General features: G+C 33.3%; 1 protein-coding gene across 7 annotated transcripts in view; it reads right to left on the bottom strand.

Moving 5' to 3' along the window:
* LOC143229108 (uncharacterized protein C2orf42) overlaps positions 1–18453 on the bottom strand; it is a 100964-nt gene that overhangs the window by 49982 nt on the left and 32529 nt on the right. For 6 of the 7 annotated variants that reach the window (XM_076460948.1, XM_076460953.1, XM_076460949.1 and 3 more), the window contains one exon: positions 11850–12560. In XM_076460948.1, the coding sequence (XP_076317063.1) occupies positions 11850–12560 (711 nt within the window). Of the gene's footprint in view, positions 1–11849; positions 12561–13997; positions 15781–18453 lie in introns of those variants that run through there. The other variant, XM_076460952.1, reaches the window with a different exon arrangement.

The following is an 18453-nucleotide window of genomic DNA, read 5'->3' on the forward strand; positions in this document are numbered from 1 at the left end:
AATCAACTGAGGGTACAATAGATCTTTAGCATAGAACATCAATCCACTCTTCAAGAGATGGAAGAGAGGACACAGAGGATGTTCAGTGTCCTTGTACACTTGAGTCATAGCTGCTTGATGTGTGGTATAAAGGTCAGTTTATGGTCAAACACAAGTCCCAAGAACTTTGCCTCTAGGACCACGGAAAGCACAACTTCAGTGACATGGAGTTCAGGGTTGGGGTGAATACCCTGTTGGCAGAAAAAGTGCACACAAAGAATTTTAGAGAGAGAAAAGTTAAAACTATCTGCTGTGGTCCACTTCAATAAATGATTGAGGGCAGTCTGTTGATGCTGCTCAATAAACCTCAGTCTGACAACTGACACAAGATGAGTAAGTCATTGAAATACAGCCCATTTGCAATGGTAGTGGAGAGTTGTCCATTGATAGCATTAATCTTTATATTGAAAAATGTTACACTCAAGATACAGCCCTGAGGGACTACAAATTCCTGTGGGAAAAAGCAAGAAAGTATCAAATCCACATGAACTTGAAATCGTCTTGCCCATTAAAAAACTTTTAATAAAAAATGAGCAAATGGCCATGCAACCCACAAGTGGAGGTCTTGCAAAATGCCATATCTCCATGAAAGTCTTCTCAAGGTCAAAGAATATTGACACAAGATGTTGTTGCTTGAGAAAGGCTTCTAATGATCAATGTTTCAAGTTGAATCAGGTTGTCCATGGTAGTTGCTGTCATTGGAACCCACACTAGGGGGTGAGAGGAGGTTATTTGATTCGAGGAACGAAACAAGATGAGAGTTAACAATCCTATCTCATGTCTTACAGAGACAGCTCGTCAAAGCAATTGGATGGTAGTTCGAAGGAATCTTGGGATCCTTCCCAGGCTTAGAAAAAGGTAGGGCAATAGCCTGCCACTAGGCATCAGAAAAATCATTCTCCTACTAGATCTGGTTTAAAAACAACCAGAAGAATAACAAGAGAAGCAGGAGAGAGATGGTGCAGCATATCATAATGTATATCATCAGGTTAGACCAATGAAGAGCAAGCTTGAATTCTACCAGCATAAAGGGACAATTATAGTGACAAAGACGATCAGCCCAAAATGAAAGATGTGATCACTTTGCTTAAGTCTTGATGGCTAAGAAGGTGGAAGATAAAGCAGAAGTGCCAGATACCTGACAAAAGATTTCAATGAGAGTATAGGCAATATTCTGGGCATCAGCAGCTTCCTGGCCATCAGAGGGCAAGATTGAAAGGGGAACAGAATTATACTTCTCACTGGTCTTACAAATCTTGTTCCATGTAACTTTGGAACTGGTGGTAGAAGAGATGCTGGTTGTGAATTTAATCCAAGATTCCTTATGGCTTTGACATCTTACCTGCAGAGTATGTGCACGGGCCTGCTGAAAAGCGATGAGGTTCAAAACCTACGAAAGGTATCCCAGGCAGGCAAGATTGTACCATGGATGAAAATACCACGGAAAATGTGTAGAGGTTTTAGGAATATATTGAGTAGCTGACTGGATAATACAATTAGTCACTGCTGCCATGCAGTCGTCTGTCAATGGCTCACAGATGATGGCAGGATAATGTTCCAAAAGAACAGTAATAGAAGGCCAGTTGGCTTGATCTAGCTCCCACCAGGGAACATGGGTCAGGTGGTATCGACCATGGCCAGTCTCTCTCAAAATGATACGAAAATAATTACTACCCTGTGGGTTATTGTCAACCCTCCATGAAAAGTGAAAGAAAAGTGAAATGGAGAAAACTGATAGATTAATAGCAGTAAAAGACTGACTAAGTGCATAAAAGTAAGTATAAACACCAGTACAGAGTGACTCCTCCTGTTAGTATCAGAAAGGATTAAGTCCATTAAAGTCCCCCAGAATTAAAAAGGGAGATGGCAACTGTTCAATGAGGGTATCAAAGTTTGACTGATCATAGGTCTCTTCAGGAAACAAGTAGAGAGAACAAACAGCAATGGTATGACACCAGGAAACATGGATGACTACAGCCTCCAATGGAGTGTTGAGTGGCAAAGAAAGAGCGGGCATATACTGATCAACCAGCAGTGCCACCCTTCCATGCACTTGTCCATCATACAACCTATCATTTCTTTACAAACAAAACTGCCAAAGGGTGATGCATCAGCAAGTTTCAGAAATGTTTCCTGTAAGGAAAGATACACAAGATGACAGGAATCAATCAGCACCTTGATATAATCTAAATTGTAACAGAAACCTTGACACTTGTTCTGTATCAATGTGGCCACTTTTATTTACATGGAAGAAAATTGGGCAAAGAGCCCTTCTCTTTTTCACTACATCTCCTCTCTTTATTAGAAGAAGGTCTATTGACATCCATAGATCCTGCCCTGGGTCAAGTGTGCAGGTCTCTGTCATTAGAAGAAGATTCCAGCAACTGAAGGTGTGAACAAATAATCATTCTGCACCTGAATTTGAGATAAAAGACAAAGAAACTTAAAATACAAATCTCAGTACACTGAATTATCAACATGCCTGTTCAAGACAATGTAAATGAAAGAAATGAAGTTACTGTGAGTGCAAGTGAATAACATGTGTTACTGTGAATGTAGATTATATCTACCTATTTTTGGGGGAGAGTTATTGTCATCATGCACCTCTAAATAAAGTATGTAGTATTTACTCTTTGATTAATTTACCAGCTTATTAATTGATTACATTAGACTAGTTTATTAGTACAACATGCTCTCTACATCCCATGCACATAAATAAAGAAAAATGAAAATGGTATGCACTTACTGTTTTAATTTTTTCAAGCAACCTGTTATTAATTTTCCTACCTTCTTTGGTATTGTTTTGGTTAAATGGTTTTTGAATTACACTTGATTTCATATGATTCATCTCTTATAGTGGCCACTTGAACAATTTTTAAAAACAATTTTTAACAAAAAATATTTTCCTGCAAGTTTAATGGGTATTTTCAACTTGGTGGATGAATGACTAATGTTGACTGAATAACAAGAAGTGATTGCCATTGTCTGTTTCTCAAATGTTTTAATCCCACACTGATCTCCTATAAATCAAATAAGTAACAAAGTTTATTTACCCAGTGAAGATAATAATGTTTTTAATTAAACCATGTAATGATTACAATGCTAAATAATTACGTAGCCAGTCAGACACTACAATTTATTTCTGTACATTGAATGAATAAGAAAAATATAAAAATGATATTCAACAAATAGTTGAGTTATCACAATATATTGCAATCCTTTGTTTGTTGTTAAGCACCGAGATCAACATTGGCAGAATGTACTATATTCACTTTATCAAAAACCTGTTTTTAGCAGTACGAGTCCTCAAACGTTTACTGCTGACCCACTGAGACATTTTACTAATGCCTCCCACACTCACCAAACAATATACTTATCAGATTTAATAAGCACAATAAAAAAACCTCCTGTTAACAAGTATATGCTAACAAGTATTGCAACTCAATACAATATAACAGAATATATATTAAAAAATAAAATATGATTGTTTTAAACAAAGAACCCAACATCAACATACTTTTATTGAGCTTTATGCAGTCTCCAGTCATGTCACCTTTTTGCTTCACAATATATACATGTACAATATTTCTGTGTCTAAGAAAAATGATTTCAACCTGATGATGATAAAACCTTCTTTAAACATTATATATTTGTTACTGTGTTAAACTTTTAATAACTTTTTCAGAGTTTCCAATTTTAAATATGCTTTATCAGGAAGAGTTTTAAGAGACATCCCAAAATGTTGCATCTTGGCATGACACCATCCAGATGGAGTTGTAGGGAGCACTGGGCAGGGTCCATGGAAGCTCTTGGTAAATTGGCAGTTCTGGGATTCTAAAATTATCTGTACACAAGAAAAGTTGATGTGAATTTAATAGATTTAAAGTTAAAGAGTTTTGATGACAAATGTGTTATGAAATTTCATGATACCGTTTTTTTTTATCTGGAGTTGTCAAAATATAATAGAAGATGCAATAAAAATGGTTGTGAAACTAAGAGACAAAAATGGTTTAAATGAACATATCACTCAGAACTAAGTCCACTTCTTGCAATATATAATTTTGAAACTTTAATTGTTCTTACAAAGTATGTTCACAGCTGCTATGTATCTTTTTTTTTTTTGCTATTTGCATGCTTTAACCAACTAAAATCTCTTATTCTTTTTAATTCAAGAGAAAAAATTTCTTTGTTGCATGCTGTGTGGAAATATTAAAACTGACAAGGCAACATGGTTACTGCTGCAAATATTTCTAAATCATATCCTTAGGAAGATATGCAGTAATGTTGGTTCCCTTTTTACATTTCCGTGACCTTTGCTTCACTCCATACAGAGTCAGATATACCCTTCTTAGTCACTGATTGATAAGTCATCAATTCCTCCTCCAGTTACTGATAATTTACAAGGGTACCATCATGGATATGTGGCAGTTGAGACACTGTTGTGTGCACATTACCAAAGACTGATTTGTTCTTTTGATTAAAATCAATAAAGATACTGTTTTCAATTAGCATATCAGTTAGTGACATTCATTCAGATATTGTCTAAAAACTGACTCATAGCATTTTCTAACATTATCACAGAATCTATAAACTTCATGTTGGCTAATATCTTCTTCATTAAAATGCTTCTTGATAGTTTTGGTGAAAATGCCAATATGTAATTGACTGTCATCTCTCTGATTGTGGAATCCAAAGAATAGTATTTTATATGAATCCATCATTTTTCTATTCTTTCCTCAAAGTTTCAGGCTTTATAAATTTCAAAACTAACTTGATCACAACTTTTCCATTCTCTTTCCTAACAGATAGATCAATGGGTCTTCATGCTGAAAGAATTTGTTAAAACACCATGAAGGTCACTATTATTGACTGTATAAAGGAGAAGTAAACCCAATAACATGATCTTTAAAGGTATCTTTCAGTATTTTAGGTTTGGTCTCTGAGCAGTTTTTTTTTTAAAGAAATAAGACTTGAGCCCAGAAAGTTTATTTTACTCATGGTAATCTTCTGGAATCCCATTTCTCTATTGCTTTATCAAGCCAGAAGATAAATATACTGAATTATATTTAAATGAGGTACAGACTTTACTAGCTGCAATATGAAGCATGCAACTTGGAGAGCCAGCAATAACAACACTTGGGTTTTTTTTTCAAGAGTCCTACCATTCACCAAATTCTTGTCACCAATATTTCTACTGATATTATCAACTCTAAGACCAGTAACTAAGGTCCCTGTGATATCAGACTTCTCAAACCATCAACACTTTCAAATATGCTGAAAGCCTTTGATGCATCTGGCTCTTCAATTAAGTTCATGTTAAAAAAAAAAAGTCATTCTGTTGTAGTTGACATTAAATATACAAATAGCAATAGGGTACATTTTAAGCAGCTCAGTGTTATTATTTCCATAAATCATAAAGGTATATGGCTGCTTTAACATCTCAGCAACAATCCTATCCTTTAAACCTTTTGCACCAGGTAGGGCAAAGTGCACATGTAACAATCTTGTAAGTTATATTAAAATTTAATTACCTTACTTTATCATCAATGTACATGAATAAATTTTTCATCAAAACATACTTAATAAATCAAATTTTAATATTAGTTAAGTTTCAAGTCATTATTTTATAATGAAATATTTAAAAAAAAACAACTCAATCTTCCCTGATAAAAGAACTGTGATGTTTGCTCTCTCTGTCTTCCCTCTTTTCTACTTTATTTACCATCCCTCTGAGAAATACAAAATTCAATGTAAAATACTTATAATTTTGTTATTACTCAACCAAAGCATAATTTTTATATCCTTCAATCTTATTTCGTTTCAGAGCCATAAACTAAAAAAAATCGGACACCTTCTATGTCCTCTCTTTAAAAAATTGTCAGTAGTTCCCCCTAACATTTAATATAACATTATTTGTAACTAATAAAAAGTTAAAGTTTTAACCCATTAAATGATGCATTATGTTACATTTTTTTTCTACAGAAAATGTTCTTTGTTGCTTACAGTTTAAACTTTATAACCATAGTAAAAACAGTGATGACTTTTGATTGATTCTAAATATCTCTTACTGCATAGTTTGAAAGAAGAAAAACTGCAACAGGTATTGGATACTGTCTAGTTTTTAAATGTTATTACCCTTGTTTTTAGGTGTATTATTTATTTCATTCTTTTATTATTTGAGTAGTACCAATAATACAAAAAAGATAGTTAAAAAAAATAAAACAAAAGAAGAAGAGAAAAAAAGAAAACTTAAGTTAGAACTATAATTCTTGTTTTTCATGTGCTTTACCTTTTATTATACCAGTAACTAAAATCAGAAACCTTTCAGGTTTTGTTACACATAATAAATTATAATAAAAACATTTTTCATGAGGTACGCTCATGGCCAGCCTGTGCACTAAAAACTTTGATAGGAAAATGTGGATTACATGTTCACCAAGTGATATGCAAATTGTATGGCAGTAATATTAGGTAGGAACAGTTCATAAGGCAATAAAACAATAAAAGTAAGTATAGATAGATGTATATGGTTGCAAAGTTTATAAGCTATTTAGGATAAATAATAGTGTTTTTCTATTACAATTTGCAGTAATTTCAGAATACCTTTAGCACAATCAGAGTTATAGTATGTATACCACCATAGTCACAAAACTGTGTGAAATACACAAGCCTGTTGCAACAGGATTAAATCATCCACAATACAATTAATAACTGCAGGAGTCTTTACAGAGGTAAACAACAGATTACTGGCTGTGTCAATATGTTTAAACTCATTCTTTATCAAAGATGATATATGACCAAATAAACTGAAGAAGGTATTATGCTGTATTATGATGACCACCATTGTCACTGCTTTGAAAACAGGATATGTTTTATTTCGGTGCCAGGATTTTACAGGAATTGTTTAAGAACAGTGCCTTGAATATGCTTTGTATTTTACTTGTGTCTTGAGGTGTCTAAAAACATAATATAGTAAAAAGTAAAAGCTAAATAATCAAGCAAACTTTACAGGTAGTTTATTTACACTGTAGATTGAAAAACATCAAATTGTATTCTTTTTCTGTAGTAGCATCTGGGTATAAATATCAAGACTGATGAACAGACAAAGCAGAGACAACTTGTCCTTCTTTATGACAAGAATATTTTTCAGTTTAAACTCTAAGGTGAACAAGAGAAAGATTCAGCTAACACCATCTGCTTCTTGTCATTTCCACCTATCCATATACATTTTTCCATCCAGTGCTGTGCACATATGAATATCTATTGGCTACAGCAAAGTTTTTAATGTGCATAGAACTTGAAGCTGGGGGCAAATGAGTAGAGTATGTACTGCTTGCCTTTCACTGCACCTGTAAGCAAAGGTCTTCTAGAGTACTCCTACATTTCTATTTTGCAATTGCACCAACTTAAATTATGATTGGACATAGCTACCAGAGCAAGGTATTTATAGTGAAAGATGTTAAAAAAGCTGTTTTTAGATAACAGATTATGTCAAGTAACAACATAACTAAGTACAGATAAAACACATTTTAATAAAAAGGTTGTTTTCAAAGCTGTGTTTTACTAGCAAATAATTAAACCAATTGGCATGGTGCCATAGCAAGGTTTCAAATAACAACCTCTGAAAAAGCAAAAAAAAAAATGCTGAAAAGTCAAGAAATTGATAAAATATTTAAGAGGTGATAGGTTTTTTTTTATTAAAATTAACATTTTTTCTATGGGATGACCTCAAAGATTAAAAATATTTTTGTTTACCAGCAAAATTCTTTGGAACTTTGCAAAAATTAACTTTTTCCTTCATGAATTAGATTAAATATGTCAGAATATGACAAAATGCCAATTTCAAAATACTATGGAGTTAAAATTGTTTAAATACATAGAAGTAACATTCAAAATGTTTGGTGAAAATCTACTGAAAGCTAGAGAAAATCACATCTACAGATACAATAATTTGGGAGTAAGTTATTTTGCTCGTCCTGAACTGTTATACATGAAAATTTATCATACATTCAAAATAATACAAAACCTGCAACAACCTTAAAATAAGATTTATAGCATTCTACCGATTCTCCCTACAAATTTCACAAGACTATGGTACTGAAATTACTGAACTTTTGTAATATTTTCAAATACTGTTTTTATAGAGGTGTAATGTTAATAAACTTTATCATCTAAAAAACATTAATAATAAAGTGTTAAAACAAAAGACCAGTTTTGGTTATAAGCCTACACTACATGTAAATTAGTTGAATACTCTTTCACTGTTGTAAATAAAATTATTCTTCAAAACACATGCAAAAATCAATGATATTAATGAAGAATATGTTCATTAAAATAAAATTGTAAACATTTTCTATATTAAGTGCTTATGTTGAACATTCTTCATACACAATTCATGCATCTCTTCATTTATGTTAAACATTGCTAGAGATTCATAGTAGAAATTACCAGTCAAAATAGGAACAATCCAGGATGTTCTACGAAAGGGTCAAACTAGACCTATACTCCAGCACTACAAATAAACTTACATTTACTTTTGCTGTTTTTATTCCTCTTACAACTGCACACTACTCATAACTTTAATAATAAAATCAATGAGAAAGCTTAAAAAATCATTACAAGTAGCTCAACCTAGTTATAATCCAACAATTCAAAATCTTTTATCTTTAATTCTAGTAATGTGATTGATATGAAAATGAAACAATTAGAGATAAATATTTCAAATTTTGTAATTCAAATTAAATAGTTAACTTTTTAAAAAAAAAGATACTGTCTCCACATAAATTAGTATTTTAGTGTTTATAAACAAGATACCTATTTTAAATTTTTAATTATAACTGCTAGTTTGTAGAGCTTGCATTTCCACTTATTTTGGACACCAATAATATGAAATCATCTTTCTTATGAGTATTATAATTTTCAAGCAATAAAAAAAATAAATTTTGTAATAAGTTTATAAGTGTTGTCAATGTCTTAAGCAATACTAACTTCAATGAAAATGAATCTCTGAAGCCTAGAGCACACATACTCTTACTGTCTGGAAAAGCTAAGGTACAAAAATTTACCATGACAATATTAATATTATTTGATGCCCATATTGTTGTAATCATTTAAAAATGCTTGGTTATTAGAATTAGTGTAAACACCAGCTATGTTGACTTCAAAAAGCTAAAAAAGTTATTGTAACCAACAAATCAGTCAAATAAAAACAGTGGCATTTATTTATTTTATTTTTTATACTATATGGTTGTTGTATTAAGTTCTGATAAAAATGATTATGGGCTCATTCCCTAGGCACCTCCACTGCTTGTGTCTGCTCATATAGCAAAATATACAATTAATAACTGGAGCATAAAATAGATTGGGGATTGAACTTCAGCCTTGCCTCAGATATGTACCTGCTTATAGAATATTAAACAATAATGTCATGCAATTATGTATTAGAAACATAATGTGTAAAAACAAAATGTAAATTTACATTTTATTTAACACTTGTGTAACCAGAGATATGGTACTAGCTAAAACCAGTCACTTGCCTTTTCTTTAGTCAGTAGTTCAAAATTAGTGATAACCTTAATAGTTTTGAAACGACAAAGACAACACAAAATTTAGCAGCAAGGGGAATCAAACCAAAATTCTTAAGTCGTGAATCATCCCTCCACCTGCCCTTAGGTAGCTTTGTGCACAATAACAAACAGTGTTAGTATTCCAATATTTGGAATAATCAAAAACAGCATAAAGCTGAATGTCCTATATTTTAAAAGTTGATTATTTTCAACAACAACTGATTTAATCATAATTTCAATTAATCAATTTTTGTAATAATCAAAAGCAGTAATAGTCAGAAAAACCAATTTTGAGTTGTTGATTATTTCTGTTACATTACTTAATTAATCGTTTAGTTTATGAGAAATTAGTCAACATAAATCACTGCTCTTGTGTATTAACTAAATACTCAAGCTGCTTATTTACAATTAGCATTTGGAAGTCATGATGAATCACTAAAGTCTGTTATCCAAGGCATTTGTGTGGAAATGGTAAAGGTATGCAAGAAATATGATCCATTATTGAAATCCCATTTAAAGAAATTGAATGTTTTTTTCTGGCCTGTCAAATAGAATCCAGAATGACCTGGAAATAAAAACAGATAGTTTTTATAAAGATGTAATAAATTTATTCAATTAAAAAGGAAAGGAGGACTGAATTAACATATAAATAATGTAAGCAGCCAAATATGTCTTGTTTTCATCTTTAATTGGTAGTACTTAATATTAAATATGATAAATGACTACATGTAATTAATTTTATCTTTATGTGCAGTCCTGTACATATTTTGTTTTATTTTATAATCTACCTTTTATGCTTTTGCTTTCCCATCAGGACAAATCACCACACACCACTGCATACATAAAACACATATACAGATTATTACTATTTAGAAATAAATTAAACTTATTTTCCTCAAAATATAGAACAATAAATAAAGAGTAAAGTAAACAATTATCTCTTCTTGCTATGATGCTTGAACTCAGTTACTGTTGGACATAGGTTATTAACCAATTTAAAATGTCATAAGTGGAAAATATCAACATTTGTTTTTTAGGTTCTTTATATATACAGTTGAATAAAAAAAATCACAAATACCTAAGAGCAAATAATCTTAGTTTGAAAGAACAAGATGTTACAACAGATTAAAATGGCCTATAAAATTGCTAAGAGGATATTCTAAGCCGCTGATTGGTTATTCACATGTCGTACATTGAAGTAAATGTATAGAAGGAATTGTTTTCAAAAATGGAAAGAGGTGAACAAGACCACTGTCTTTGATTCAGTACATAAGCCATATCTCAGTAAGATACAATGTTCTTATTATTATATTCTAATTTATCAATATCAGTAATTTGAGTTCCTAATTCACACAAAACAACAGACTTTGTATTTTGACATCACAAACATCTAATTTTAAACATTGCTACATTCAACACGCTACCTGACTTACTAAATTCTATAAGTGGGTTCTTTTAATATTTACTTTTAACTAAAGGAATAAAGTAATATATAATATTAAACTTTAGATTATAATCTACAATTTGATTCCAAACTTGTTGACATAAATTCATAAAATAGTAGTTTAATAAAATCTTGAATGCAAGTCAACAAATGTGATGACATGGCCTTTGACCCATGGACCATCACAAAAGGGTAAGTGTATATTGGATTAATGATCACACCTTTGGCATTTATTTTTGCTTTGTCTATTTGCTACGAGACATTTATGCAAAGCAACTGAAGGGTTATCTGTGTTAGCTATCACTAATTTTGAACTAGTAGATTATAGGAATAAAATCATCACCACTGTAATGCATCCATAGCCCTAAGTATGTAGTGCAATTTTTTTTGGTGGTAATGAAATGCTAAAGATATATCCACAGTTCAGCATGCAAACAATTGGGCCACGCTCAGTCCAATTTTGTTTATTTGTTTGGAGAGTAAAATGCTTAAGAATAAAATGACGTGAATCATATTTTATGGACCAATTTAACGAGTAGTGTATTTTTCATGTGGCATCTTTAATCAAGCTCGTATACACATAATTCATGATTTTTGTGGTGATTGCAGTGAAACAAACCACATTATTGAAGTATAGTGCAAAGAACCAAACCAAATTATTGAAATATATTGACCTGATACATGTTCTGTAGTTGTGTGTAATGCAATAAAATGGTTGGTACAGTTGCTTTTTTAAACACATCTATTTGCAAACATTATAACAAGGTATCAAAAATTAACAAGATTATAACAAAATTTACCTTAAACATTTTACAGCTACATTGGAAACGTTGATCTTGTGCATCCCTCGTTCTGGACATTCCAAAAAATGAAAAATGGAGGAATCCTAAAGGTTGCTTTGTACTTGTCTTACATTTTACTACCATTGTATTTTTGGACACCCTTTGTACCAAAGGCCCAGCAGTTTCTGTGGCTAGTAACCAAATTGACTGTTTGATTTCTGTTGATATAGGCAATGCATTCAAAACAGAATTTTTTAATGTTAAAGGCTGACCTTCTGTAAGACAATTCACAGCAGCCTTGATATGATGGCAAGGGTTCAAATTCAGTTCTTGCTGTTGGGCTGATTTAACACATGTTTCAACATAACAATGGGCAGGCCCCTGCTTTAAGATGTCAGAGTTACCTATTGCATCAATCAGAGGTAGCTGAACAAACCGTCTGTAGTCTGGGCCTCTGTCACGAACACGCACAGAATATAACTGGTCTGTGGATCCTGTGATGATTCTTACTGCATCAGGTCTTGAAGATTTCTTATGTTCTCCACTATCACGATAAACTACATCACAAGTTTTGTTTTTGCACGTCAGTCTACGGGTTCCATTATATGTGCCACATTTAGGACATTTACGGATTCCTCGAAGGGTAGGTTTACCTAAATCTCCAAATAAGGTCTTCATTCTTTGGTTAGAAGATGACATTGTACTGTCAGTACAACTGAATTTTATTCCCTGAAAAAAAAACATACAAGTACATTTAACAATTAACTGTAGTAAGCAAAAGTGACACTTAACACAAAATGCAATGCTTTTATAATTTGAAAATATCACACACTAAGCAGATGCAGGTCACATTTTAAAATTCTTACTGTATTTCAAAACGAAGTCACTATTTCACTTGCTTCTACATTACCTCAACAATAAAGCAATAAAACGAAACATATTGCACACATCTACCTAGCATGGTATGTGTTCTAAATATTTTAAATATGAAATCATTCAAAATTAGGTGCTTTCAATCTTTAAAATGCAGAATCAATAGCAAATTAGACTATATAAATCAACCTTTTCTCCTAACTGATAATGTCAATATATTTTCATTATCCACATAATATCTTACCTATGCCCATATATAAAATTGCGAAGTATAAAATAGTAAATTATCATTGCACTCATCATAAAAATGAATTCACTTAAACTGATTCATCTGCAACCTCAAAGTCAATTTAAGCAATAAAGAATTATGTAATGCATAACTTATTTTAAGGGGCAGAGCAATGTGTCACTTTCATCAATAAATTGCAATAAGATTTCATGATAAAATTTACTCAAGTCTTCCCGAACAAAAACAGCAATTTGTTGTTCTTGTAAAAACAGTAAAGCAGTAGCCATAAGACTCATAATGATTTAATCATCTCTGTAAACTGGGTGAATTTAAGAGAGTTGTTGAAAGTAATGTTCAGAACACACTTCACTTCCTGGACACAGAAATACTTGAAATGTAATTTATACAATTCTGCTGGAGAAGAAAAGCATTCTTTTTTAGATTAGTAAAGTTTAAATCAATTATTTTAGTGTATTTTATCTATATTTCCTAAGAGTGGACACTTTTAGGCTTTATTATTGTATATTCAACTGGTTTTAAAGTTACAAGATTTTTTTTTAAATCATCAGGCCTAACTTACTGTTTTTTTTTAAAGGGAAATAGGATACTAAAGCTATTAAATGGCAAATTGAAAAAAAATATGCAATTATCTCAAGTTGTATCTAAGTAAGAAAGAAAACTTATAATTGTTTCTATTATTATATAATAGCTGCTGAGAATTCACTAAAATAGTAATTAGATTCATGTAACTAGTGTCACGGTATCAGCAATTAGTTGGTTGTTGTTTAGTGGTGCAAAGCAGCTAGGATATCTGCACCAAATAACCAGTAAAAAAAAATAAAAGTAAAATTATTAAAACATGTGAAAAGAAATCAAGTTAAAACAATGGCAGAAATTCATATAAAAACTTAAATAGAACTAAAAAGAACACACTGGCTCTTAAAAATTTAAAAACAAAAGTAAGGCAGACAGTGTCATCAACCAGCAATTAATAGGATTGTTGTCTGCTACTAGTATTAATGTTAGATCACAAAGAGTGATCACAAAAAAACAAACAAACTTACTTTGAAAAGCTGACTGCACTGGTTTATTCAATAAAATGGATGGCAGGAATAAGCAGCAATCCCATTTTACCTTATCTATGAAAATCCATATATTAGTATGGTCTGGCAGAGCATCAGGAGTGGCCATGTGCAACTTGCCCAGCAACATCTTCCAAACAAGACGACACTGAAACTGGAGTGCATATATTTACCAGCAGATGTTCTGTGCAACTACAGTACAGAGGGTAATCACAGCTGGGATTGCAGAACGTAAATCTCTGGGACCGAAATACACAGAGGTGGAGTGACTGAATCACTAGGACACAGATAATACATCCCAGGATGACTTATGGTCAGCTGTACTGTGGAGCTTTTTGGAAAAAATAAATAAGTAGCATACCTGGATAGCTAATCCTTGCCACTGAATGAGATTCTAGACCTAAATAGTACATCATTGTAAGCAAAATTAATATACTGTATATGATAACTTACCATGTCATAGTCAAACTGACGTTTGATGAACAGTGATATGAAGTGCCCTGACAATGAAAAAACAACTATTTGATGAAGGTGGTGGGAAATACAAGTATGAGGTATTGTTTGCATGCTTAAATGAAGAATTTCCTCTATTAAATGATAGGGATGTAATGAAAGGGAAAGTAAGATATCGTATCTGATAAGATGACATTTGAAACAAATTGTGGGAAATGGGAGATACAGAGGAAGAAATATGCCAGTCTGATATGCTGTCAAACCCAATCTGTCAGGATAGAATGAAAAAGTCTTGCAATGAAAAACGGTTCCAGGGAATAAAAAAACAGGATCAGGAATAAAAGGAAGAAATTGTGTGGACAATATAACCAGGACAAATGCAGTGGGGGCACAAAGGTTTATCTGGATAATACAGAGAAAAAAGGTGGGAAATGGAGGATACATAAATCAGCAAGAATGAAGATTATCTCTCACAAGCAGCCAAAGTTTACAGCAGTAAAAACTGATTCAGATAGAGGAAGATATAAATGGAATTGAACAGAATATGTGATATGTCTATGGTAAAGATATCAGACTGACAATGTTCATAGGTTAAAAGTTTTAAGGGATATGTGATATAGGGAACAGAAGGACAAGAGTTCAAAGGGTACTAGACAGTGAACTACACTGAAATTCCAATACAGAAGAACCATCTGACAAGATGGTCAATAAACTCATAAAAAATGCTATAAAAGAGAAACAGTAGCAGTGAAAACACGACACAATACCTAGAAAAATCAAAAGTGCTGGACAATGCTGCTTGATAACCTGAATTAGAAGAAACAAGTCTCATGGTTGAACAGTCAGGTAAAAAAGTTCTTAAGGAGAGGAATGATGGTGTGAGAAGAGGAACCCCACACTAATAAATTGCAAGGGAGGAAGAGAAAATGGACTATGCTAAAAGGGAAGCAACACACACTCACAATCTAACTATCCTTACAAAATACAGGCTTCAAGTTGGAGGATGAGAACAGCAGAACGATAAACCAGTGACCAAGGAGGGATGAAGTGTACAGGAGTAACAGGGTTATTTTGGAGCTGAAGAAAATGAGGAAACCAAAATTGTGCTGGACGACAAGGAGCAATCAGAGGAATTCGACATGAAGAAAAATGGATGACAAAAATTACCCTGGGAAGAAATCAGATAGGAGGGTAGGCATAAATGCACAAGTTAGGCAAAGGCTTTGACCACTCAAAAGAGTATATACAGTACTGGTTGGTTGGTTGATTTAGTGGTTTATGGCAAAAAGCAGCTAGGCTGTCTGTGCCAAACATCTGGTAAAAAGGTAAAATTAAAGTAAATTTAGTAAAATTCATAGAAGGTAATTAAGGTAAAACAAAACAAAGTTTACAAAAAATCATAAATAGCATAAAACCAATGTTTACATCTAGTCTACAACGTTAAGAGAAAAACTACAGTAATGGAATTCATAAAATACTTTCTGTAGCACAATTGTAATTATCATAACCCACCAGTAAGATCAACAAGTAAGTACAAAAACCACCGTCAGTCACCTGAAGTTGGCCTTTCCAGTCCTGGTTCCAAGTTATTTGACATTATGGCTATTTTTGAAAAGTAAAGTAATTAAAGTTTTAAAAGATTTATAGCAAATTTTTAATAATAACAACTCACCAGGATGACTAACGGGTAGTTCAAACAGCAGCGTTACTAATTTGAAGTTGGCCTTTCCAGTGCTGGTTTCGAATTATTTAACAATACTGCAATTTTCTAATTTCAAATCAAACTAGATGAACTTTGATTCTTAAAAGGAAACCACATTAAAAAAGGTTTTATGTATAAATTAAAAAAATTAAATGGCATTAAAAAAATCAATGGCCTTTAAAAAGAACGGGAAAGTGCCAAACCCACACAAACTTGGAATTTCCTGTCCATTAACAATTTTTTTTATAAAAGTGGACAAATGGCCACGTAACCCACATATATGGAGGTCTCACAAAATGCTATACCTCCATGTTGTATCATAAGCCTTCTCAATGTCCAAGAATATTGATACAAGATGTTGTCATTTGAGAAAGGCTTCTCTGATTGATGCTTCAAGTCAAATCAGGTGGTCCAATGTGGAGTGCTGTCATTGGAACTCACACTGGGTGGGCAAGAGGAGGTTGTTTGATTCAAAGAACCAAACAAGATAAGCATTAACCATCATCTCCAAGGTCTTACAGAGACAGCTCGTCAAAGCAATTGGACAGTAGTTTGAAGGAATCTTGGGATCCTTCCCAGGCTTAGAGAAAGGTAGGATAATAGCCTGGTGCCAGGCATCAGAAAAAACATTCTCCTGCCAGATCCTGTTAAAAACAATCAGAAGAATAGCAAGAAAAGCAGGAGATAAATGGTGTAGCATGTCATAGTGTACATTATCAGGTCCAACCGATGTACTGCCAGACTGATGAATAGCCAGTTATAGTTCCACTAATGTAAATGGACAATTATAGTCATAGAGACAATCAGCTCGAAAGAAAAGAGGTGATCGCTCTGCCCGAGTCTTGATGGCTAAGAAGGTGGAAGAAGAAGCAGAAGTGCTGGATAACCGACAAAAGCTTTCACCTAGAGTATCGGCAATGCTCCAGGTATCAACTACTTCCTGGCTATCAGAAAGTACAATCGAGAGAGGGACAGAATTATACAGTGGAGAGCCATTAAGCTGCGGCATTTGGGGGGGTCAACCTGCTTAACCATGGCTTACGTGGTCAACGGTTTAAACCTTTGTGACTGAAAAGCCAAAGTCGCCAACAGCTCCGCCAAGGAGCCTCATCCGGGCCATTGCTTGATCATTATATCAGATTATCGAATTAAAAATAATACTTTAATTATTGATCACTTTTTTCATGGATTTAACGAGGATTAACTTTAATGTATGGAGAGGTGTGATTCGATAACAATGGTGGCCTCCATAAAGCTGACATAGAGATAAGATAAGGTAGATTAACGGTCGATTTCTATTGTAATATATTTTAGTTATTTCCCAAATTAAAGCAAATCCTTTTTAAATATCCCCTTGAAGTTATAAAGCCAGGATTAAATTCGTAAGCCATGCTTTTACACGTTCTTAAATTAGCGGTGAGCCGAGATAATCCTCGCTCACAAGACTTGCTACAGCGGCTTAAGCTATTTTGCGGTTTACTGGTCCGCGGCTTAATGGCGCTCCACTGTATTACCCACTGACATTTTGAATATTGTCCCATATGACTTTGGAACTGATGGTAGAATATATGCTGGTTGTGAACTTAATCCAAGATTCCTTCTGGCTTTGACATCTTACCCACCGAGCATGTGCATGGGCCCGCTGGAAAATTATGTGGTTCGAGAGTGTGCTATATCTACGAAAAGTATCCCAAGCCCGTTTTTAAGCCTTCTGTGCCATGTGGCAGGCAGGATTTCATCACATATGAGGATATAGTGGAAAATGTGTGGAGGTTTTAGGAATACATTGAGCAGCTGCTTGTATAATACAATCAGTTACTGCTGCCACACAGTTGTCTATTGATGGCTTACAGATGAGGGCAGGAGCAAGTTCTGTGAGAGCAGTTAAAGAGGGCAAGTTTGGCTGATCCAGCTCCCACCAGGGCACGCTGCTCAGGTGGCATTGGCCACTGCTAGTCTCTCTCAAAATTATAGGAAAATAATCACTACCTCATGGATTATTGTCAACTCTCCATGAAAAATGAGAGAATAATAAAGGGGAGCAAATGGAGAGATCAATAGCAGTAAAGGACTGACTAGGTGCATGAAAATAAGTAGAAGAACCGGTATTGAAAAGAGAAGGATTGTGATCACAGAGCATATGCTCTACAAAGCAACCACTCATATCAATATCAGCACTTCCCCAGAGGGGATGATGTCCATTAAAGTCCCCTAGGATTAAAAAGGGAGACAGCAACTGTTCAATGAGAGCATCAAGGTCTGATTGATAATGTATCTCTCCAG

Source organism: Tachypleus tridentatus, chromosome 10 (assembly GCF_004210375.1).
Source record: "Tachypleus tridentatus isolate NWPU-2018 chromosome 10, ASM421037v1, whole genome shotgun sequence".
Classification (NCBI taxonomy): domain Eukaryota; kingdom Metazoa; phylum Arthropoda; class Merostomata; order Xiphosura; family Limulidae; genus Tachypleus; species Tachypleus tridentatus.